The following is a 23,319-nucleotide window of genomic DNA, read 5'->3' on the forward strand; positions in this document are numbered from 1 at the left end:
AGGTTCAGCATATAAATGTTTATTCGTTTATCGATCGTCAGTAACGGCTCCTTCGGCCATCTCTCGTTCAAGCATGACGCATCGCCGCGCCGAAACATCTCGAAGCAATCTCAACGAGTTACGACACACGGTGCAAAGCCGTATCACTGCAGTGTGTTAGATATCGAGCTCAATGACTGTACACGCGTACAGTGGAACGATAACAATCCAGTAGAAGCTCGCGACGAGTACCGTTTCGCAGCACGATGCCGGCGGCTGGAAATTGCGCCTTACGAAAATTCAACGCCGGGATCGTGTCCGCGTGCGTGATCGGTCTCGGTTTGTCGTACTACGTGTACGTCGTGGAGACCAAGAAGGAGCAGGACGACTCGTACGAGGCGATGTGCGACATCTCCGAGACCATCACCTGCACGAAAGTGTATGCGACTGAGTAAGCGAGTTTTAAAAACATCTGCCGTGTTGGCGGTTCGCCAACCCTAACGTGATTAAACGTGCGTTGATCTATGACTGCGTTGCGATATTCACCGGCAGTACTGAAAATCTGTAGTTTAATTTATGTACACGTATACATCTGTAGTTTAATTTATGTACACGTATACTAAAATAAATTTTCAATATTGGCAGTAAATATCGGAGCATAGCCTTAATAAGGCTGCATTCCGATATTCACTGTCAGCAACTTTCATTACTGAAAATCTATAGTATACGTGACGTAAAATATAGATTTGCAGTACTGACAGTGAATATCGGAATGCAGGCTTAATCTTCCCAGATAGCACAGATGATCGGTTATGAACTCAAAAAGGTTTTCACGAATCCTTTTTGAGTTCATGTCCCGCTTTTGGACATATATGTGTGCTGTATGGGTTGTCTGATTGCCGATTATTCGACCTCATTGTTTCTTTATTGACTATATTGAGTAGCTCCCAATTTTTTGAAGGCATAGACTACTTCAGACATAGATTGTTTCACGACGTGGCAATATATATAATGATATCGATATATAAATAATATTTTATTTAACATTGAGAAGTTTCTGCATTATGAGGCAGAGGATCACGACGCGTCGATTCATACGTCATGAATAATTACAATAATTACATAAGACACAAAGATGATTGTCGCTGAACAAGAGTTGTATGAAAAACTTTTACATGTCCAATGACTATTCTCATTTGGCTGGTATTTTTGACTTTCAAACAATTAATTTTATATAGAATTTTTGCTCAGATAATAGACACACGTGAATATCATTATTTTACCTTTAGTAGTTTTGAAAAGTAGTGTTCTAGTGTAATATAATCGTGAACGAAGAAAGTGGAGTCGGCAATCGAGGGTCTGTTTTATATTGCTGAACTGGCTGCACCAGTTCTGAGTTTATCTTTTTCAACTCCACACTGGAAGGGGAAAAAGATAAACTCCTGAACTAGCGCAGCCAGTTCAACAATAGAAAACAGACTCCGAGTAGCAGCGACATGACACCGCATGCATTCAGCCATAATGCTGTATTAACCGCGCGAATTTTTAACCGATACATCGAGATCCATAAAATGCGAGGAGAATAAATGTTAGACAAGATACAAAATGAAATAACGTGATCGTAAAATTATTCGAATTGACGATCGTAAATCATCGCAGAATTATTTCGGAAGATAATAAAAAAATAATAACGACTCGTATTATTTCAGATATGGCAAGGGATTCGGACTGTTCCCAAAAGATTCCGTGTTTAACGTCCCAAATCCTATGTATGGTTTAGCATTTTATACTCAGTTTGCAGTTTTAAGTATGTATTCGATTACACTTGTCCATGCGTGCACACGCCTTACGTATAAACAATAATAGAATCTTTTTTCTTTTCAGGTATGATTAATAACTACGCCTGTACGGCCACTATTGTCGTTCTGGGAATACTATCTAATATTTGTTCGATATACTTAATCCATATATTATATCTGTTGAAATACATCTGTGTTGTATGCGTTAGCATGTATATTGTAAACGCGGTGATCACGTATCTCGCCATTAAGAAATTTCGAAAATTGACCGCAGGTGATACGTACAAAAAAAAGATGAAGAAATCTTAAAGAGATTAACTACATTCTTTTTGCGATCGACTTGAAAAAATATAACAATTTATTATAAATATAATATTATTTTCTATTTGCGCATAGAATTTATACATAATATAAATACAGATTTTTTTTATAGATAAACATGAATTCTCAGACACTCGAATCTCTTTCTCTGTCTCCTTTCACTATAACGAAATTGGCTGTGAGGCACTTTTTGTCACATTATACAATACAAACAACTCAGTGAATTTTTATGCGTTATAGTTTACGTAACATTTTAGATAAAAGGTATACAGATAAAAGGTATAAAGATAAACACAAAGATAAGAACTTGTTTATATATATTTATATTATATTATTGTAAATCAACAGTATAAACAATAATATAAATAATATCGCATCTATATATGAAACTTGTGTATTCATTTATTATTAAAAATTAGGCGCGATAACGAATATGCAGAATGTCCCGCGATAATTCCTCTCAATTAAGGCTATCGTTTTTATTACCGCGATTGCGGCATGAAAAATATATATATTTCAGATTATCAAAAGAAAATATTATTAAGAAGATGAGAAAAGTACGCGGAACATTCTGTACATTATATATATCGTGAATAGTAATGACCTTTACATATTCCGCTTTGTGTGAATGTAATTTAACTGTTGAAAAATGTGGCACATAGACGTAAAATTAAAAATGTACGAAACATTTTGTAATATTTAAGAAGTTTTAGCAATTGTTATCGATTCTACTTTAATGTACTCCGTATGATCGATTTCGGAGGACGTGACTTTCACGTCCTCGATTCCGACAGATTCCATGTTAAATAATTCATGAGAACGATGTCGTGTACATATCGCACGGTATCTAGAACTTAATATTTTTCTTGTCTACGAATAAAACGTCGACTATAAATAGTAGCTGCAACACCTTTTAATTTCTCGAACAGTTTCCAGAGGATGTGTCTGTCGCTACGATTGCTACTATTTACGTCACGCCTACAATATTCCACATTAAAACGCGTAACGAGGTGATACGTGATGATAACGTAGAAAATGAGTCAACTATTTAATAAGAATAAATTTAAAAATTTAATTATCTATACAAATATTTTTGAATATGGTGGCCATCAGTGACGCAATTAAAAACGGGGGCGAAGGAGGAAGAGGAGGGCAAGATTTCAACGATAACCATAGAGAAAATGAAAAGTTTTAATAAAAGTTTTAAAAGTATAAGATTATTGAAAGCATATATGCAATTACAATATATGTAAAACACAAATATAATTCATTACTTTATCAGACTTTTCGCTTCTCGCTTAAGACTTGTATCGTTTACGCTTTGGGACGCTCTTCGGACACGCGCGTATTTGCGGGGAAAGAGAAGGATAGCGCAATTTAACGTCCAAAAGAAGGATATATATACGGTTTATATTATTGGCCACTTCAATATTTACCATCTCTTAACAGATCCCTGTTACTACGGCTAATGCTGGCGAGAATGCCGGGGCTCTTGAGCGGCGGCGTCTCGTCCAGGCGGTTCAGGTGCAAATTGGAGGTATACGGTGCGCGGACCGGCGCGTCGACGCCGTTTTTGTCGGCCTCGACGTTAAAGCTCTTGCTGCGTAACAGCGACGACTTGTATGTACGTTCGGGTTTCGGCGGTGCCTGAAGCGTGCTGTACGCGGGCGTCACGTTCACCTTGGGCGACGTGCTCACCGTATTCTTGATCGATATGTTGATCATGCTGCTGTGCTGGCCCGTTTTGCCGGGTGTGCCGTGCCGGCCGACGTTCGCCTGGTGTCGTCTGATCTGCGAGCGTGCCGATTGTCCAGCATTGGCGGAGTGCAGGCTCCGCGGTAACGTCTGGGTGGACCGGAGGTGCTCCTCCCTCTCGTGATCGCCGGCCAGTCTGCTGGTGGACTTGCTAAACCTGCCGAGGGAGCTGGAGGCGACGCTGAAACGCGGTCGTTTCCGAAAGGTGATTGCCGAGTCGTGCGGGACTATCTCTCGTCGACGATTTGCGGCGACGATCGAATGAAGCCTACCGAGCCGATATATAATACGTTTCGATTCCCATGCGTCCCTTCATGCAGCCTTCACCCCGAAATCGAAGCACGAATATTCGCCGTGAATGCGACGAATGCGACTTAAAGACACCCAAGCGATTTAGACGTTCGCACTTTGCCTGCTCCTGAAGCTTGCACAACTAACTCGACGTTCTTTGGCGATGGAGCGGCATGAGATAGCGAGTTGTCGTCGTCTATTCACGATGACAGATTCTGATCGTGAGACAAATTTTCACTGACAATACGTGAAAGCGTGAAATATCTTCGAAACGCTATGTCATTCTTAACAATCATTCATGCATAGATAGATAGAGAGCCTCGAAAGTGTCTCGAATTAAATTTGATCCCTTGCACTTTCGATTCGCGATCGATTTTCCCTTAGTGAAAATCACCATCATTCATAGTTCTTTACCATTTTTCTTTACATATTTTTATATATTATATGAATTATATCTTTAATCCAAATGTTATGTACTTCGAAATAAATACCATTTAAAACTAAATAAAAAAATATTATCTGATCAATTTCTATAATTTAATTTATAAAAATTTCCTTATAAACTTCAATTAGTGTAATAACTCTTTAAATACCAATCAAAAAAACAGACATAAGATAGAAAGACAGAGGACTAATATTTTATAAAAGACACCACTATATGTACAGTCATGTGTTATATGAAGATATTTCAGTAGCAAGCGCAGTAATGATAACGATAAGGAGCAATATCAAATCATAGCGCAATCTAATTTAAATAGGGGAGAAGTTATCAACCAAAATTTGTCTCGCTCTCACTACGTCGTATATCGGAGTACTTCGATTACCTGTGCTCGGAATCTACGGCAATTTTACCAGAGCCGCGCGGTCTTCCTTGTCGCAGCCGATCCCTGTCCTCCTCGTATCCTTTTTCACGGCCATAGATACTACCGCCGAAAGGATCCTCGCCCAAGTAGTACCTCTGCAAGGGCGGCGGCGTAGATTCGCTGCGTTGCCATTGTTCCCGGGCACCATGATCGGCCGTCCTGGTCTTCGTGACTTTGTTCGACGCGTTAGCGTTCCGCGGCGATCGCGGCGGTCTCTCCGGTGGTTTGTCCTCCGTCGTGTCTCTTTCGCTGACGAAAGGAATGTTCCTATCGATCACGTTGTATTGCAAGTAGGTCGGCCCGTTGTCATCGGTCTGCGTCAATTGCGAGGTCGAACCACCGCTTCTCTGTTTACTCTTTCTCTCCGTGCTGGCTGAACGTAATTTGCCCACCAGCTTCCGAAAGGATTCGCCGATCTTATACTTAGCTCCATGATCTGCGAGTAGATTTATAGTGTTTTATTATTATATATAATGCATACACAATTATAATAATTAATAATGATGATGTTAACAATCTTCTCTGCTACTGATGTTATCGTTTAGCTTTTATTATCAATTTCTTTTATAGTTTGATTGTAATAATGCTTGATTTAATTTAGAATATTTTAAATTAAAGTACTTAATAAAATTATAAATTTATAATTAGAGTATTTTTGTAGCTTATCGCTTCTGTTTTGAATCAATTGTGAAAGAAGACTTGCTCTTTGATGTTCTTGAACTATCCGACTTCTTCTCCTCGCGACCGTTTATCGGCGATTTCGGTGAGATGGATCGCGATCTTGGCGAGGTACTTCTGTAATCGCGTTCGGGTGTCTGTGCTTGAATGTCGCGATTACGGCTCTCCCAAGTTCTTTGCACCACGTGTACCGGACTTGAAGTACGACCCGCCGGCTCGTTCGAGCTGATCTTTTCTTCGGATTTTGTCCACTACAAAAAGATTATAATTAAACTAAACTTTCAGCGAATCTAATATACTACGTATCTTCTCGTAAATTAATTATTTTAAAACGATAATTTCACAACGAAGAAAAAAATGTCTCCACCTGTTCTTTCGATCTTCGACGTATAGGTGGGGAAGGCGTACGTTGTCGTTCCTCGACAGGATCCTGATATTCACGTCGGAACGATTCGTAAGTTTTCGAATACGATGATTCAACTTGATTTCTCTTCTGTCCGTGGAATTGTCCGTTGGTACGCGGAGATTCCACGTACCGAGCCGGAGAGTTCGATCGCGCATGATTTTGCTTCTCTGTGTAGAATACATTATATTCACGTTAGCTCGAATTCGTGTACCAATTAATATTTATTGCGATAAAGCTGTAATCAAGTTGATTATTTCCTAAACTTTATATAATATAATATGTCTTTATATTATTTCTCTTTCTTTTTAAGAAAATTTTGTAACTTTATATTTCACTACATATGAAAATAACGTTTTATATTATGATATGTGAAGTTAAAGATTAATTGTTTATTAATACTCAAAAAATACTTTTTCTAATAAATTTCTCTTTTCCACACCTTTCCCTTGATATCGTTCCGACCATTCGCTGATTCCATGAAAATATCCTGAAGGCGAATTCGACTCTCGATCACGTCGCTGATTACGACTGGAACTTGTATTCTGATAATCGCGCTCCCTCGGTGCGCAGGATTTCATGGTGACATTGATGTAGCTCGTGTTAGTGCTGGTTGGAAGAGGAGAATCATCGGCGTCGAGAGACCCGTGCGAGGAACGCGAATCGCTGCCGAAGTGGCTTTCGAGCCACTTCGACGTTTCGAATTTCCTCGCCTCGTCTTCTTCCTCAAGATCCAACGGTTTCTTTGTCAGAGCGTCTTTCCGAGCGGCATCCGAGAAACCTGTCATAATTAGTAATGATTTTTTTGGAGAAGAGAAACGTATATCGGTAGAAGAATGACATCTCGATGTTCTCTTCAATAGACTTCAATCCTCCAAGATAATAAAAACAACTTTTGTTGTTTTGTTGAATATAAAATATTTATTTTATTAAAGGTAACACGCAGCGGTCTTGAGGATGGAAGAGGAATTCAGTCAGTTTATCTCTCAGCTATCAGATTATATGTATACACTTCAGTATACCACTCACGATTATCCGTTGACCTTTTGGTCAACCATTCGTAAACATGTGGAACGCGGCGATAAGAAATCAATGTAGAAAGGCGCGAGACGTACCGGGATACTTGTGAAAACGAGTCGTCCGCATGCCCGTCGGTGATGGTGACCAGTCGCCTATTCGTTCTCCTTCGGTTGTCTCTGCGACGTAGCGCATTTCTCGGCCGACTCTCTCGCCGGCCGAGATGTAGTCCACCACGTCCTCTTCCCTCTTCTTCACGTATCTCTGCGAGCTTTCCTTCTTCGTTTCGGAGGCCTCGTCGTCGTCGTCGTTCTTCCCGTCGTCCGGGACCTCGTCGTCTTTAATCTGAAGCGAAAACGATCAAGCGTTACTTTGCAACTACTGTGTTTCTCCAACTCATGCGATATTAAAATTATACAAATATATTAATCACGTATTATTGTAGTTAAATATTGTGTAGAATTAAATGTTCTTTTACAGTTTCGTGAAAAATAAGCGAAGGTAATGCGAGACAAAAAGTGAAAAATGACGGCAGGAGTATATTAACCAGTTTTTGCTGTTGCGACGCTCACCTCTTCGTGCTCGACCGTTCGCTTCTTCTCGGTAACGATTAATCCATCAGCCTTCAGTTCCTTTTTCTCCAAGGTCTTCTCGGTGTCGATGACCTTGTTTGACCTAGTCGTGTGCTGAATGACCCGCGGACCGGCGGACTGCGGCGCCAACTGTTTCGAAGATTCGGCAAGGGCGACTCGCAAGTCGCCCCTATTGTTACGCACCGCCTTCTGGTATGCCTGAAAACCAGATGTAGGGCTCGCATATTAATCCTCTTCGAAAACTCGCGATCAGCGTTATTGTCTTCTCCGCGAGATATTTCTCCCATATAAACATATATATATATATACCCTAAAATCTTGTCACGGTAAACCGGCTAGTCGAGCTGTTTTTCTCTTTTTTCCGCGAAAATGTATTGCTTTTGAAAAGGAATAGTACGATTAAGAACAGTCGTAATGGGGTAAGTGCACACAATCGTATATATCGATAAATGTGTAAAAGCATGCAAATGATAGAGGAAATCGTGACGATAAACCAGAAAATTATCTTTACAAGTTTGAATTACCCGATAAAAATAGTCACGTCACATCCACGTCGAATCCACGTAGCAATAACGTGGACCACGTACTGTTTTTATCGGGTAATAGACGCTTATTTGACACGCAGAACATCTAGATTAAACTTAAGTAATAGCGACGGTAATGATAATTATCGGTTACCGCTCTTTCGTCCGGTCTAAAATAAGACATTCTGCGATAATTAATCAACAAAGACACGTCATGTTTCATCATTGATTTAATTTTTAATTTTCTCTCTCTCTCTCTCTCTCTCTCTCTGTCTCTCTCTCTCTTGCTTTCATTTTTTATATATTTATGATTTTCTCTTAAAATATCACATCTAACAAATTCGATGCTCGCAACACCGATTTCCTCAATCCTACTAAAGTGAAATCTACATGTCGAATGGTTACGTATTAACGTCCATATACCTATACGTGTCATCGGACAGATAAATTAAAAATTACGCAAAGCGCCGGTTGCGATGACACAACACGATTCTTCAACCTCCGCGCCGTCGAAAGAACGAGGCTCTCAGTATCTGAACACGCCGAGGACAATGACGAGCATGATAAACCGTCGCGATATATACCTGTTCGCCCTGCGACACTATATATATAATACTTTCAATCGAACCTGATGTGTTCCGATCTACTTGCAGCGAATGCGCGTACATATATATGCACTTCGGAACGAGTCCGCGATCCGTCCAATTTCGATGCAACAATGCGATTATACCTTCTGCGATTATCTCGTTAGGGAGAAGACACACGACACGGCCCGCCGCGGCACGTCGCGTCCGATTAGGCGATATCTTTCCTCCCGCGGATCAGTTCTCCCGGCGTCTCGCGCGCGAGGACGACCGATCCTGTTCGGCGACGAGGGGACTCTCGAGAATTATAAAGGATCAAGACCACACGGCGGAGCAGACGAACACCGGCGAATTCCAGACGGGGGACGATGACACCCCGTCGCCGATTCCGCCGACTAGAACGAGCGCGGGACACTATCGCGGGATCGGATTCGCGGCTGATCGCACCCGCGGTCGAGAGACGTGCGGAACAGCTGCTGAGACTGCGGCTGCGGGCATCTCATGGCTCCTTCATCGCCATTGGGTGAAGGGAGAGCAAAATCGAGAGATCATCGACTTCCACTTCTTGAGATCCCTTTCCCTCTCTCTCTCTCTTTGTCTCTCGCTTTCCGCGATCCCCCTTCTCCCTCGCTCACCCCGTTCCCCGCGGTTCCCTCTCTCGCTCCTCCAGCTCCGCCGCGTTCGCCGTTTAACTCCGTCCTTCCTTCGTCCTCTTCGTCCCAGAACCATTCGACGACCTCCTCCGTCCGGAATCGTTCATGCGCGCGAGAGCGTCTCCTCTCTCGCGTATATTACCCGTTGCTCCGTCTTTCGCAATCCCGGGTAGGTACTCCTCTCCCGGGTATCCCCGCGCGAGGTTTGTGAAACCTCGTTGCGATTTACGTGGATGTGGTTGCATACCGCGTAGATTGATATCGGGGGGGAGAGTGAGAGCTTTTTTTCGGTACCCCGAGAGCTATTCTTGGGCCTGTCTATCCGCATTAACGCGTTAAACGTGTACTGTGTTATTATGACACTCATGAACGTGACACGTACGATCTATTGCTATTAACTATGTCAAACGACGTAAACGTCAAGCTAACATTCTTAATTTATGGTTCGTGATTAGCATCGGAAATGAACGCGATAATAAAATCAGAAACTGACATGTTTCTTTAGAAGTAAATAAATATATATATATTTTATGCTCTTTTAATTACACGATCTTGCCTACAGGTATTCGCGATACTTAAATAAAATCGGAGAAAAATTAAATTCAAAAGATATGAAATTTAACAGTTTATATTCTATCTCTCCATAGGCTCTTAAGCTTTTAAGTCAGAGAAATACAAACAATTAATAAAATATTGCTCTCTCAATTAGTTCTAAGTTAAATTTACGTTAGAAGGTAAAACGGATAAAACAAAGAGAAGGTTCTAATCTGAATATAAGGCCAGTATTCATAGTCGGATCTTATTTCAAAATCGTCTTAAGTAATATCTTAAGATGCTGATACGGCTCTGTGATTGGTTCATAACATTTTAAGATCGTACTTAAGACGAACTTAAATATAAAGATTTGACTATGAATACCGGCCTTGACGGACGTTTCTTGATCGCCACACGTGAAACGTGAAACATCTAAAAATCTTTACAGGAAAAAGTTAGGTTCGAGAAGCTTTTCAGAGTTACGATACATTTTGATCTTTAAAAACAAAAACAATGAGTTTGATTCGCCAGTTAAAAATTAAAAAGTTAACGTAGGTAGCTTTTTTAGATCGACCCAACTGGCAAAATTTGTTGATATATTCCATACTTTTGATTTTTCTCGGTATTGATATATTTCATCATTTTGATCTTTCTCGGTATAGGTTTTTGGCATTAGAACCGCGTAATTTCCCGACAAAAGATGCGGCGATGAGATCTCCCGCGGAGAAATATCGCTCGAACGCGGGCGCGGGGCGCGCGTGCCTGTTTTCCTCAGCTTTGCAAATGATTTCGTAACACAACGCGAAGCCGAATACCTATCTGGCGCCGCGCTGACCGAATCTCGCCGAGCTAAGACACGGTCGACTCTCGCGCGAGCTATCAGACGGGACGAGTCTTTGGAGAACAAACAGCGCGACCTTTTCGCGGCGCGTGACGCCGCCGCGCCGCGCCGCGGGAAAGGGAATGCTCGTACCTACAGCCGTGTGTTCCCCCCGCGGCACGCGCAGGTGGAATTCAGGTGGTGGGTGTGTCACGGGTACATATATATATGTATATACCTCATCCGAGATATCTCCCAACTGCTGACGATCCTCCGTCTCGAGTCTCTCCTCGATTTCCTCGCGGCTCCTCATCACCGTCTCGTTCAGCTCCTTTTGCACGATGTTACCGCCATTTCCGGTCACAATACCACCTGCCGCCGCCGCCGGCCGCCAGTCGACCTCCCGCGGTTGATCCCCGGTCGTGCGTTTCTAAACACCCCGATTCGCGGACCAGTTAATAGCACGTTTCCTTACGTTTCCTTACGGGCGCGCGATAGGTACTACAAAGGAGGCCGATTCTGATACGCAAATGTATGCAGAAATCAATGAACAATGGATGTGTCGAAAGGACATGAGAGGAAGGAAATTCTGGGCAACTGTTGCTCGTTACATCTTTCGTCTCGTAAAAATTATTACGATTGAAACGCGATCTGGGATCTTCTCGAAGGACAGAAATGATAGAAAACTTTGAGATATATGAACAATTTAGCATTATTAGATGGATAGATCTCAAGAGTTCATGATTATTTATGTCATTTGTATATTTATCGTCAAAATTTATATAATATACTATATTTATCTTGAGCTAAATTTATTAGCGGGCTTATACCATTCGATAATAATGCAAACCTCCTGAGTCGTATGTTCCTGCTGCTCGACATCTTCGGTCGTGTTCGTGGTGACAAAAGGCCCGGAATCGACGACGACCTCGCCATCCTCGAGGACGACCTGCCGCTTCACCCTCGTCTCGATCTGCCGCGTGGTGGTAATCTCCTTTTTCTTGCGGGTCTCCCATTCCTCTGGAAAGGCGGAAGCGGGTATTTTTTCAGCCTGGCTCGCAAGACCGGCATTGTTTCGCAAAACTAATTTCTCGGTCCCGAACAAACGGACATAAAACGCGGGTTGATGAGTCGACGATGGCAGAGGGAGAGGTGTCTTTTGTGCCTCTGTCGACATCGCTGTCAATTATCGCACCTTTGCGAGCGTCCGAATGAACGGAAAAACAGTTATAATACTTGGCGTAAACAGTTATTTTTTGCGAGCGTGATGTTTGCCAAATAGAACAGAATCAACAAAAAGAGGACCCTTTCGGTTAATTTACTTTTCCAAAAGCTCCGACATATCTATCTAATCTTTTGTTTGAACGACAAAGATGAGGGTTCGGCGGTTCGGCAGGTGTAGATCTAGGCCATTCAAATATTAGAAACTTTTGGGTCGGGCATTAATCTCTTTTACCGTTATTGATGCATCGTGAAATGCGGAAATTTAAACTCCTCAAGATTACGAAAAGATGAAAAATATTCCAGTAAAATAAATCTTTAAGAATAAATATGTATTAGAATATCTGTCTCACCTTATATTTTTTATGCGCAATAATAATATTTACCGTTCTTTTTCTGTTCTTCTATAGTTTATGTTAATAGTGTCGTTTTAATAAACTTTTAATTTGCACGTTGGCGGCATAAATGACCAGGATTACCATTTTCGCTCGTAGATTAACATTTCTGTTCGAGGAATTTACCTTCTTTGATTAATGCCACGGAGTTCTCAGGGTCAACCTGAAAAAGGAAACAATACGTATGTAAATCCGCCTACGAGCGAGAGCTAGAGTCGAAGAAGCGATTCCTTTCCGGCTAAGGACATTCCGGGGAAGTTACGCGAGAAGTACGTCTACCGCAAATAACTTCGCCGTAACCGCTTTCTTACTCCATGTTACACGCGACTAAACTCCTGACCGACACCCGGCAGATTCCAATCCGACAGGGACGTTAACGTGAAGTAAGATCATTCGCAAGATCGAACTCTGGCGAACGAACGCGCGAGTGATTCGCGCGGGATTGTGTCCGACACAATTACGCGAATTACAGTCAATCAAGAATAATTAATCAAAAACATTTTAATGTGCCGGAGATTTCAGTTGTTTCAGAAATTTATCGAGTATTTATCTATCGAAGCGTGAAGTTTTTTATTCAATTTTTGTGACCAATCTTCCGTTCGACCAATTCTATTTTTTAATCCATTTTCCAAATTTTTATGTTGATCTCTCAGATTTATTCTTAAATTATTTCGACATCAGATCAGTATATATCAGATTTTTCGAGCGGGTACCAATGTAGGCGCGAGAGTGTGAACTTTGAAGGAGAAACGCGCGAGTATCTGAGAAAATGCATTCTGAAGAGGCCGGAGAAAATGTTACTCACGAGAATAGAGGAGTGGGTATTCGCCGGTGGACGGGCCTCGTATCGGCGTGTCGAAATCACCTCCATCATTCGATCATGTCTGCTACGGGGTCCTGATGTTCTTGTCGGTTTTTATTCGGTCTGTCGTTGCGAGAAGGTATTCAGCTGCCAAACCGTGAATAATAACGTTTCTGCTCACGCCCTATTACAATTATATCAAAATAATAATTAATTTGCGTAAAGTAGTCAGAACGCAGGAGATAAGTGCCGATAAAAGCGAACGCTTTGGTTAATGATGTCCCCTTTAATTAGAATGATAATATTTTCATTTTAACCAGGATAAAGTAGAGGATGAAGCTTTGAGGGAAAAGAAAGGGAATTTCAAAGTAGGTATTAAGAAAAATACTCCGGTCACTCTGACTAATGATTATCTTGCGCGACATCGAAGATCTTTGAAGGTATTATATATATTTGATATTATGGTTGCCCGGTATTGTGTGTACGTCAGATGTGTCACGGTGACGCTAAAAGCGTCACTGTTTCTTCGGTAATACGGGATTCGATTCGAGATATTAGTCCTGCCGCCCCGAGCGCGCCATCCCTCTTCCTCAATTCTTCCGCTACGTCGACGCGCGATGTGAGGAACACGTAGCTCGCGGACCTGCAATAATTCATCGGGAAGACTCTCTCCTGTTGCGTAGAGAAAGAGAGAAGCCGAAGGCCGCGGTGGCACGCGGGCCTGCGGTCGCGGCCACCTCGATATGGTACGCGCGATACGATATCGAGATGATCGTGGTGGCTAAAGACTTAAAGACACCACGTATACGGCCGGTTGCTGTATGTATGTCCCATATCAATGGCGTAAGTTAGCGGTCTCCAACCTGCGGTCCGCGGGTCAGATTCGGCTCCCTCTCCTCCGCCCCGTGAAATTTTATCCAACCCGCCAAGAAAAATCGACGTTATAATATAAAAGAATTATAAATAAAAAAATAATGAAAATATTTTGAAATTAACGAATAAAAAAGGAGACACGGAACCACAACCACAACAAGTGTTTATGTCGTAATATTTAATTAAAACAGTAACTTACATACTTTTCGGTCTGTCATCAAACTATCATTAATTTATCAGTGTAATAAATTAAATTTAAAACATAAAAAGATTTTATTTCTATATCATTTTCGAAATAAAATTTATCCGGTCATTACAAAAATTTTAATATGGCCCTGTTGATAAAAAAAAAGGTTGGGAACCCCTAGCGTAAAAATGATGCGCGAGTGACTTCTCCTACAACCATTCGCGAGTCCTTGATCGGGGAGTTCGCGCGGATTGAGTTGTCTGTTCGACCGAAAGGATAATTAACGCGTAATTGAAGAACGATTAATTTCTCGCTGCGGCTCTTGAGATAATAATTCCTGAAACTGAAAAAATAGGAGACTAGCAATAGAATGAGCGGAGAGTGATCTTTCATGGATATTAAAAAAGAAACAGAAAATACTAATACGAGAAATAGTAGGAGTATCATAATACTGGAAAAGAAAAACGAGAAGAGTTTACACCAGATTTAGATTTTCTGGTCGCAGTTAATACTTAATGATTCAAGTATCAATACATACAGATTGTGTACTACCTCTGTAATTATTGACTATTCTAAGATACTTGGCTCAGCTTCATCGAGCTTCATAAGCTTAACTACCGCTTCATCACGAGAGTTTCACGAACGGAGCGATTTAATCCGCTTTAAAAAGAGCTTTGCCTACGCCTCTGAACACTTGCGTCCTTGCGGTTGGAATTACGCACGCGTTCGCCCCACCTCAGACTATACCTAGGACAGGTATACGTGTAAGTATTTAGATTCTTTTCTACCTTTAGGATCTACGATCGTAAAGTGTAGTTTTGAAATGACTGTACATTAAATATGCTTGATGCGATTTTTAAACACTTCATAGGAGTCTGCGGTACGTATACAAAGTACAGTTGTCGTATAATCTCTTAATGCGCTATACGATGCCTAACATATTCAGTACTGCTAATTATAAGTCTTTTAATTGCGCGACATTATAATTATGATGCTTATTGTATCGTGCAATTAATCATACAGGAGAAAAGCCAAAAAAATTTGTAATAAATTACATCGTGGATGTAATCGTCGCTCAAGGATTATTTCGTATAAACATGTTTAAAAATTAACATTTCTTGATTTCTCTGCTTTTTCGCCATTGGGGATCACGTAAACGTCACGCCAATAAAAGTTTCATATCTCATGAATAGATCTAAGAGGACAAGCATGCACTTTGCATTGACAACGTGCTTCTTTGGTAATCCGCCATACAACCATGTCGTTCTCACCTTATTGGATATGCGTGTGACGTCAGGGATGCGTCAGCGCGTAAAAGCGAATAACTCGAAAAGTCCGTGACATTTTACGTATCTTGGTCTAGAACAGGATGAACTCGCGAGCAACGGTAAAAAAAAGAGGAATAACGTAATTATCCTTGACAGTAATGGCTCATTAAATTGTATACCTTAATAGAAAGCGATAATCTCATTTCTTTTTTCATACGTTCACGGTCGCTCGAATTGTCAATCAATTCTGCCGTGTTTCTTTACGAAGGCCGACTATAATGTCCATTTCTACGTCAATGCAGATTAACTTTAATCTCGGTTTAACTTACTTTTTGTCTTTTAGGCCCATCAGTTTCACCAACGATTAAACTCACTCTTCGTCTCTTTCTAAGGGGGACAGTTAGAAAGAGACGAAGAGTGAGTTTAATCCAAGGTTACAGTTAATCGACGTTGGTGAAACTGGGCCTTACTAGTTTTAACAATTAGACATAAGTAATTAAATGTAGACATAAGTAATTAATGCGACAAGGTTCTTGATATATATAAATTCAAGTATGAACATATTTCTCACAATTTCTTTCATCAATTTCATTCGCGAAATTCGTACAGAGATATTTTTACCGAGCTTATCACAAATTTCTCACAAATTTATCGTACGCAGGGTTAATCTGCTCGATAAAAATTTATTTTCAGATCATTTTCAAGGCTTAAAGTAAAATTTCAATAAATTTGAGCCATTGCAGTACTTCTCAAAGAAAGAAATCTACGGTTGAAGACGCACGCACACGCCTGCATCTCTTCGGAAAGCTACATCGATGAGGTTTCACTAACGTCTCATTAACTTTGAACCGCTTCTACAGCCCCCGATCGCTGCGTAAACGCAACGCGGGCGACGGGAGATTAAATTAGCGTTAATCGACAGTGGCAAAATTCTCTTTCGTTAAATAGATACGGGATAAAGCGCGCGCGGAACGTTTGAATCGCCGGCCCGCGGCGCGGCGCGTCCTCGCGGTGACTTCAACGCGCGCGAAAACCAACGATTTAAGCGTGAGCGGACGGCGACGCTGGACACGTGACCTCGCCAAGGACGTCGCCATTTTGGTTGAAAATACGAAGCGGGCTCGTTCGATCGCGCCTCGAATCCATTTTAGGACCGCGCGACACTGACGATCTATCAGATGGGAACGAGGGGGGCACCTTGGCTTTCACACCAAATACAGCCTGAGGTCGACACTCGCGCGGCGACCGATCGTTATCGGCGGCTGACGATCGCGGGAAAAACCGCCGATAAATCTCGATAAATCGATAAACGCGCGTTTATCGAACGCCCGGATATACTCCGTCGTGCACTGGGAAGATTCTCATCGCTCCTGCCGCACGGCATCGTTATGTAAGAGGCTGACAATGCCACTCGCGTAATATCCTCGGCGAGGAAAATCCGTTCGCCGATGCGTCGGCCGATCCTTTCTCGGAAACGCGAAATGCACGCGCGTGTCGGCGCCGCGCGTAAAAGAGAGATCGGAGCGTAGGACGTTGGAGCGCGAATGAAACTTTTCGGTGGAAAAAAAAAGATGAGAAAACGTGAGAGAGTAAGAAGGAATGCCGATTGTTTACACTCACCCACACTCCGCGAATCACTCGTTCGCGCTTGTTCTCGCGTTCAGAAATCTTCGCGGAAATTAGCACAATTTTCAGCGAAGTTAAAAAAAACCGACGTTTTCCTCGACAAACGCTCCTCGCGCTGTGAAAAATTAATTTCTTCAGTTTGTTGTAGCGAGGGGACGATTCAAAAGACGCGAACGAACGCGAACGAGCGCGTTGCTCGCGACGCGCGGAACGAAAGTACTCGACGAGGCTCGCGCCGCATGCTTTCGCGCCAGCGCTCGCGATACTGTCCGGCCGTCGAGTACTCTCTGACGGATCCACCTGGGGCACCTCAGGCTCGAGTCTAGCAGGTGAGGCGCCCCAGAGTGCGTGATTCGCCGTTTTACCGCCTCATGGAACACTCATCCAACACGACGACTCACCTCAGAAAGACAAATATAGAATCCGGCGCATCTCGTGCCACCGAAATCTTTCGGGCTCCGTGAAATCGGGACCCTCTTCTCTCCCGAGGTCGCCTAAAAAGGAACGTCTCGGATGCGCGTTAAGTGGACCAGCTTGTCACGAAAGTGCGAATAGTTACCGTGAGAGTTGCGCGGAATTAAGGAACAAACGCGCGTTGGATAATTCATTACAAAGTTTCAGTGTACTCTTTACATTGTTAAATTCGTAGTGTTAAATTATCCTCTATTCGAGTCATTTTTAACTATTCCTATAGATCGCCACTGCTCCTACTCAATATGTCGTTATTTTAACTAAAACACTGGAGTTAAAATAATACTATTTTGTGTTGAAATAATAAATTTCGACAAACATGGTAGTTAAAGACAATAAAATATTATTTAACTTAAAGTATTGGTTTTTTAAATTTAACGGTGTACAATATGTCTTAAGATATTTTTTTAGAATTCCAAAACAACGATAGAAGTTGGTCACATTCAGAGGAGTACGAAGGCAAGAATATCTCTTTCTAATGTAATAGAGAGAATATCTCTCTATTACATTATTAATCATAATAGACTTCAAGCAGGCTCGGATCTAATTACGCACTCAACTATCGCATCGTTATATTGTAAATGAAGAACACCGCGCGAATATCAATCGAGAAGATCTTTATGCGCCAAGAAGTTGGAGGCCGTTAGGAATGGATAAAAAAGTAATTGTATTATCGCACGTACATTTGTGTGTTTTAGACTTGTAATACCAATCCTTGAAGTGAATCTTAATTTGACTACAAACGAGCAGATCATTTTTCGTTTCGCTGATTTTATTCATTGTTCCGAAAGAATTTCAATTTTTGAGCAATATTAGCATAAGTAATTGGTTCCATATTATTTATGTTTTCATATCCGAGTGTTTAACAAAGCTTGAATAAATACAGAAAAAAATATCGGATATTTCCAACGTGTTCATTAATTTTATTAGATCGTCTAGGAAATAACTTTTTATATCGACGAAACAGAACTTTGCTTAGCTTATGCCGAGACTGTCGAGAACGGGGCATCGAGTAGTAGGAGGCGAGGATCGGCGGGGCGAAGCCACTGTAAACAAGCACGTACGCGCGACAACCGAGTACACGCCCGAATGGGCAAACACCGTGTATATCTCTGCCGCGATGGCGTTCATCCAATCAGAGATATCGCCGCGCGAAAGACGGAGATTAACGTCCCATTAACCCATTAAAGACCGCGATCGCCTTGAGACTTTTCCGAAGCTTACTCTGTTATAGAATAATCACGCCGACGTCTTTTATCGCTTTCAGGATGCTGAAACTAAGAGCGGCGCGCGAGTTTTGCTGAAAGAGCAAAAGCGTAGCGTGTATACAGTTGCGAAATATCACGCCGAAAAATGTCAGACGAGCAGAATCGAGGAGTCCTCTTCGCGAGAGCATTATTATTAATTCTTCATATTGCGTCAGAATGAGCGGGCAGAAATAAAAATATCGCAGGAACATTAAATCTGCGAGATATATCCGGTTTAATTCCAGCGTCGTGTAACTTTAGCAAGATGTAGATACTGCGAATACATATGACCAAACAAAGAAAGGATAATAAAATTGTACCGTCGAGTAATAATCTACCTGACATTTATAGAGACTATCGAATTTACTTGGAACACGCTTTCGCGAATTACAGACTGGATATTCATAGTCAGAACTTATAAGAACGTCTTAAGTTTATCTTCAGATATCCCGTAACCAGTGAAACGAGTCGTACAGTCTGAAGATAAACCTGAGATATAAGATCTGACTATGAATGTCGCCCATAGTGTGAGCGACGTCCTGGAAAAAGTTTCTCGATTTAACCGCGCGACTTCCTGCTATACGAGGTCTCTCTCGCCGCAAATATCCGCGCGTTTTTAGGCGTCCCCGAACGGCACCGTCGCGATAAGTACGTACATTTTCAGAAGCCCATTCTTAGCGCTCGAGGTCGTTAATATGCAAATGCGCGCGTTCCAGTCGAGCGCCTTATACCGCGGCATCGAATTCGGTATAATGTAAAGTGATTCATTCGCGGGTCGCACAATCCGAAATACGGGTTCCTTCGGCGTTCCACCGGCGTTCACCGTGGAACCGCCGATGCTCTCGCGCGGCGATGCCGCGCGCGCAAGGTCGGCCTGAAATGGCGATCGCTCCCGATGATTAATTAGCCGGCGCGAGAAAGAACATCGGTGTAGAGCGTGCCCCCACATTTTCACTACAGATCGATCCGTGATACATCCGTCCGACGACGTCCACGCGATTGCGACAGCGCGAGCGAGTGACTCAACGATATGACGATCTGCTCTATTTGTCGAGCTGACAGTGCCCCGGAATCGCCGGAATCGCTGTCATTAGGTCTGTGAATGATCGCTCTCTGCGACGGTTATTATATCCGGTTCATTTCTCGCGTCGCCGGAGATTACGCGACACGCAATGACATTCTTCGACTATAGGTACTCGCCAAGCGTGTTTAAATCACTCGACATTTGCGAACCGACTGGGTCTTGTCTCCGTCTTGCTCGAATCGCATCGAAAGGTGGAGAGAGAGAGAGCCCCGCGGGCTCGATCGCGCAATCAGTTAAAATGATAAATTCAAGTATTAACCGCGGATCGTTATCCGACGAACTTTCGTCGATTCGCTCATCGTAGTGGCGTAGCCGGGTAATCGGTGCTAATGTATATGCAAAAGTCGCGCGATAACATCGAGATGCTGGTTTTGCGCCGGTACGCCGCGCCGCCTCGTATAAATCGACAATAGAAAGCCCGGGACAATCGTACACGAAATGTATCTATTACGCGCCGTTCTCTCCACGTCTACGATCATAATTTTCTCGCTTTCCTTGACGGCGCGCGATCCGATTCCGCGCAGCCGCGTGCAAATTGTGCAAGTAGATCTCGAAGTTATCGAGAGACCTTGGGACCAAAACATGCGCATTAATCTCGGGGCTAATGCATAATACGTCCGATATATCGGAGGAAACGGTGTCAATGTCAATGTACACGCTGAATGCCGCGAGCGCGTTAAATTGTCGCCGTCGCAAATTTCTGACAGATCCTTCAGATTGGTTCCTAAAAAACTTGGAAACTAACGGCATATCCCGAGCGATTCCTTCGTTGAGTATGCTACTCCTTGAAACGTGTAGAAACTTAATCCTTTGCATTAAAATTATTTCTCGCAAATGGGCTCGGTGTTTCAAGTATATTTCATCCTCAATTTCATCTAATCGGCTGATGTAATATATGAATCAAGGAATTTTCATTATTTGGAGGAATTTGTTGGAATCCCAAAAATATATCAGTAATAAGTAAAACAGGGCCGTTATATCCAATTAATTAATAGAAAGAAAAACGCCATTTATACAGTCCGGACTTGGTAGCCTGATATAATAATATTGTGTAAATTTTATATACTTTTTCTCCAAACTCATTGCATCCATTATCGCATACAGACTCGAATTCTTGAAGAATTATGAAATTGTGCGAGACTATCACAACGCAGTTGAGTCCAATGCGATATAAGACATAGAGTTAAAATGGAGCGTATCCAAATAATAAACTAAGATCAGCTCCTATTTGCAAAATAATTTTATTTTATTTATTTATGACTTAATCTCTTTTATATTATTTTGTATCAGCTGAAGAAGGACTCTGTGCAGTTCGAAACGTCCCGTCAAATTTATTTAGATATAATAATAATAAATCATATTTTACGATTTAGGTGATAAAATCCTAATTATTTGCTCGTTCACTGTCCTATGATTTTTTTCTCTCTGTGGAACGTATCCCGTGTCTTTTTGATATCGAAATTGATTTAAAATCTCGGTGTTATTTAACATATGATAGCCTTCCCTGCGCTTCCAAATCAATTATGTATTCGTTTAACGACGTCGGTCTCGGACACACGTCTCTCCGGGCATCTCGGGCACGTACGTAGACGAGTCTAGAAGTCGCGACGGGTTTTACCTATATGGATTCGGAAACGTGCTCCGATCTCCAAAACCGGCCGCGTGAAATGGGCGAGAATCGCGGAATAGAGCGCGAGGCGCGCTCTCGCAAAAGCGGGAGCGTAATTGCTCCCGCGAACTGGTTCAAAGAAGACGCGCCTCTTCAGGTGCGGCCCAACCGTGGCGATGGCCGAGAGGAGATGCGGCCGGCAGCGTGACGTCACCCAGTCCGGTTTGCACGTCCAACGTCCTCGTTCGTCATTTTAAGGAGCGAGCCTACCGTTCGGCGACTGGGATTGTCGAGCGCGACAATAATCTCCGCCTCACGCTCGCGACGCAAAGTGCGTCTTTTCTATTTTTAACGTTATATAACATCGGAAATCCAAGAGAAACTTTTCTTCCCTTTAACATTCTCAGCGCGACAGCAAACGTTGAAGAATTAAGAAGATTTTTCGCGCGGCGCCGTTCGCCTTAATCATGAGATCATATCTCTCTTCTCGTTTTTGTCCGCTCAGAACGAAAACTTGAACAGCGCGATCTGAAAACGTAAATGTTAACGTTTACGATCTTAATCGAAGGAAGATAAGCATCGGGAAGGCGTTAAGCTTCGAGTTAAGTGCCCGCTTGCTCATAAAATGTCTAACAGCCCGAACAGCCGCTCACTGCAGTAGATTCGCGCCTCGGCTTGCCATTTCCCATTCACGGCACGATCGGTGTCAAAATTACGCGCCGTGCGGCGCATCGAAAATCGATACCGCTCGCGCGAGATACGTGCCGGCACCTAGCGGTCTGAATTCTTATCAAAAGAACCCGCAGAGGACGCTACTGCGCCGCCGCAGGTCGCGAATGTCGCGATCCGGCATTCCTTCTCTAGGGAAGAAACGAAAAGAACCCTAGTCGCCTAGAGGTCGCGAAATGTCGAGTGTGCTACACGTGGGGGGAGAGGAGGGGGCGAGAGGGGGCAAAGACCGATGAGGAAGAGAACAGCGGACTAGCGGAGAGAGAGCGAAGCTCGCGGCGCCGTAACGAGTGGCGGCGAGAGCCACGACCCCAGACGAGAGAGACCGTAGGGTTGATTCTCCATTCCGCTTATGTGTGTGTGTTTATACGGTGTGTACATATATTTTGTGTGTGTGTGTGTGTGTGTGTATCATATGTGCATCGGAGTATCGGAGTAGCGCGGAGCGTAGGTAATACGCCATATTCTCTCGGCGGCGCGACAGAGACGAGGATAGGGGCCGGCCAAGACTCTCTCTACGGATGACAGAAATGCATAGGCGTGCGAGCGCGAGACTCGGCGGTGGACGACGTGGACAGCATCGGCAAAATCGCGTTGTTCGCGCGAATCGCGCGTAACGTTGCTCGCGGGGCGCGTCGGTGCCTCTCGCCCGTGGATCACGGCTCTCTCGCGCCGTCCCTGGACTCCCGTACCGCCACCGTTTCTCTCGCTCTCGTCGACTCGTCCGCTCGCTCGCACGCTCGCGCACTCCTCCGTCTCTTCCCCGCGTCCCGCTGACAGCCGTGCCGTACCCCTCGGTGGCTAACCTCGGTGTATTTAACGTTCAACGTGTAAATACGTGCACACACGGGCGAGTACTCCGCCGCCGTCGCCGCGCCGGACGCCGGAGGCGACGATCAGCAACGATGCACCAGCGACGGCGCGTGTCACGCGTCATCGTCCCGTGACACAAGGCAGCGACGACGACGACGACGACGTCGTTCGTCACGGTGT

The 23,319-nt window shown here is 43.2% G+C and overlaps 3 protein-coding genes across 7 annotated transcripts in view; 2 read left to right on the forward strand and 1 right to left on the reverse strand.

The window, feature by feature from the left end:
- LOC139808885 (ribonucleoside-diphosphate reductase large subunit-like) overlaps positions 1 to 23,319 on the forward strand; it is a 79,096-nt gene that overhangs the window by 6,565 nt on the left and 49,212 nt on the right. The window lies entirely within an intron of this gene.
- On the forward strand, positions 82 to 2,481 carry Vkor (Vitamin-K epoxide reductase). The gene is made up of 3 exons (XM_071771414.1): positions 82 to 430; positions 1,689 to 1,786; positions 1,864 to 2,481. The coding sequence occupies exons 1-3, from the start codon at positions 246 to 248 to the stop codon at positions 2,085 to 2,087; spliced, it is 507 nt and encodes a 168-aa protein (XP_071627515.1). The 5' UTR covers positions 82 to 245; the 3' UTR covers positions 2,088 to 2,481.
- Chas (chascon) lies at positions 2,400 to 23,308 on the reverse strand. Of its 5 annotated transcripts, none has more exons than XM_071771379.1 (12): positions 23,133 to 23,308; positions 13,236 to 13,416; positions 12,557 to 12,593; positions 11,665 to 11,834; positions 11,053 to 11,244; positions 7,679 to 7,897; positions 7,205 to 7,451; positions 6,532 to 6,870; positions 6,054 to 6,259; positions 5,712 to 5,937; positions 4,970 to 5,444; positions 2,400 to 4,035 (listed from the first exon to the last, which is right to left on the reverse strand). In XM_071771379.1, exons 2-12 carry the CDS (start codon positions 13,302 to 13,304, stop codon positions 3,525 to 3,527), a joined length of 2,691 nt encoding a protein of 896 aa, XP_071627480.1. In that variant the 5' UTR covers positions 13,305 to 13,416; positions 23,133 to 23,308; the 3' UTR covers positions 2,400 to 3,524. The 5 variants fall into 5 exon arrangements, with proteins under 5 accessions (XP_071627480.1, XP_071627479.1, XP_071627478.1 ...); XM_071771378.1 differs by lacking the exon at positions 23,133 to 23,308 and adding an exon at positions 17,588 to 20,172; XM_071771377.1 differs by lacking the exon at positions 23,133 to 23,308 and adding an exon at positions 17,181 to 17,539.

Source organism: Temnothorax longispinosus, chromosome 2, assembly GCF_030848805.1.
Source record: "Temnothorax longispinosus isolate EJ_2023e chromosome 2, Tlon_JGU_v1, whole genome shotgun sequence".
Taxonomy (NCBI): Eukaryota; Metazoa; Arthropoda; class Insecta; order Hymenoptera; family Formicidae; genus Temnothorax; species Temnothorax longispinosus.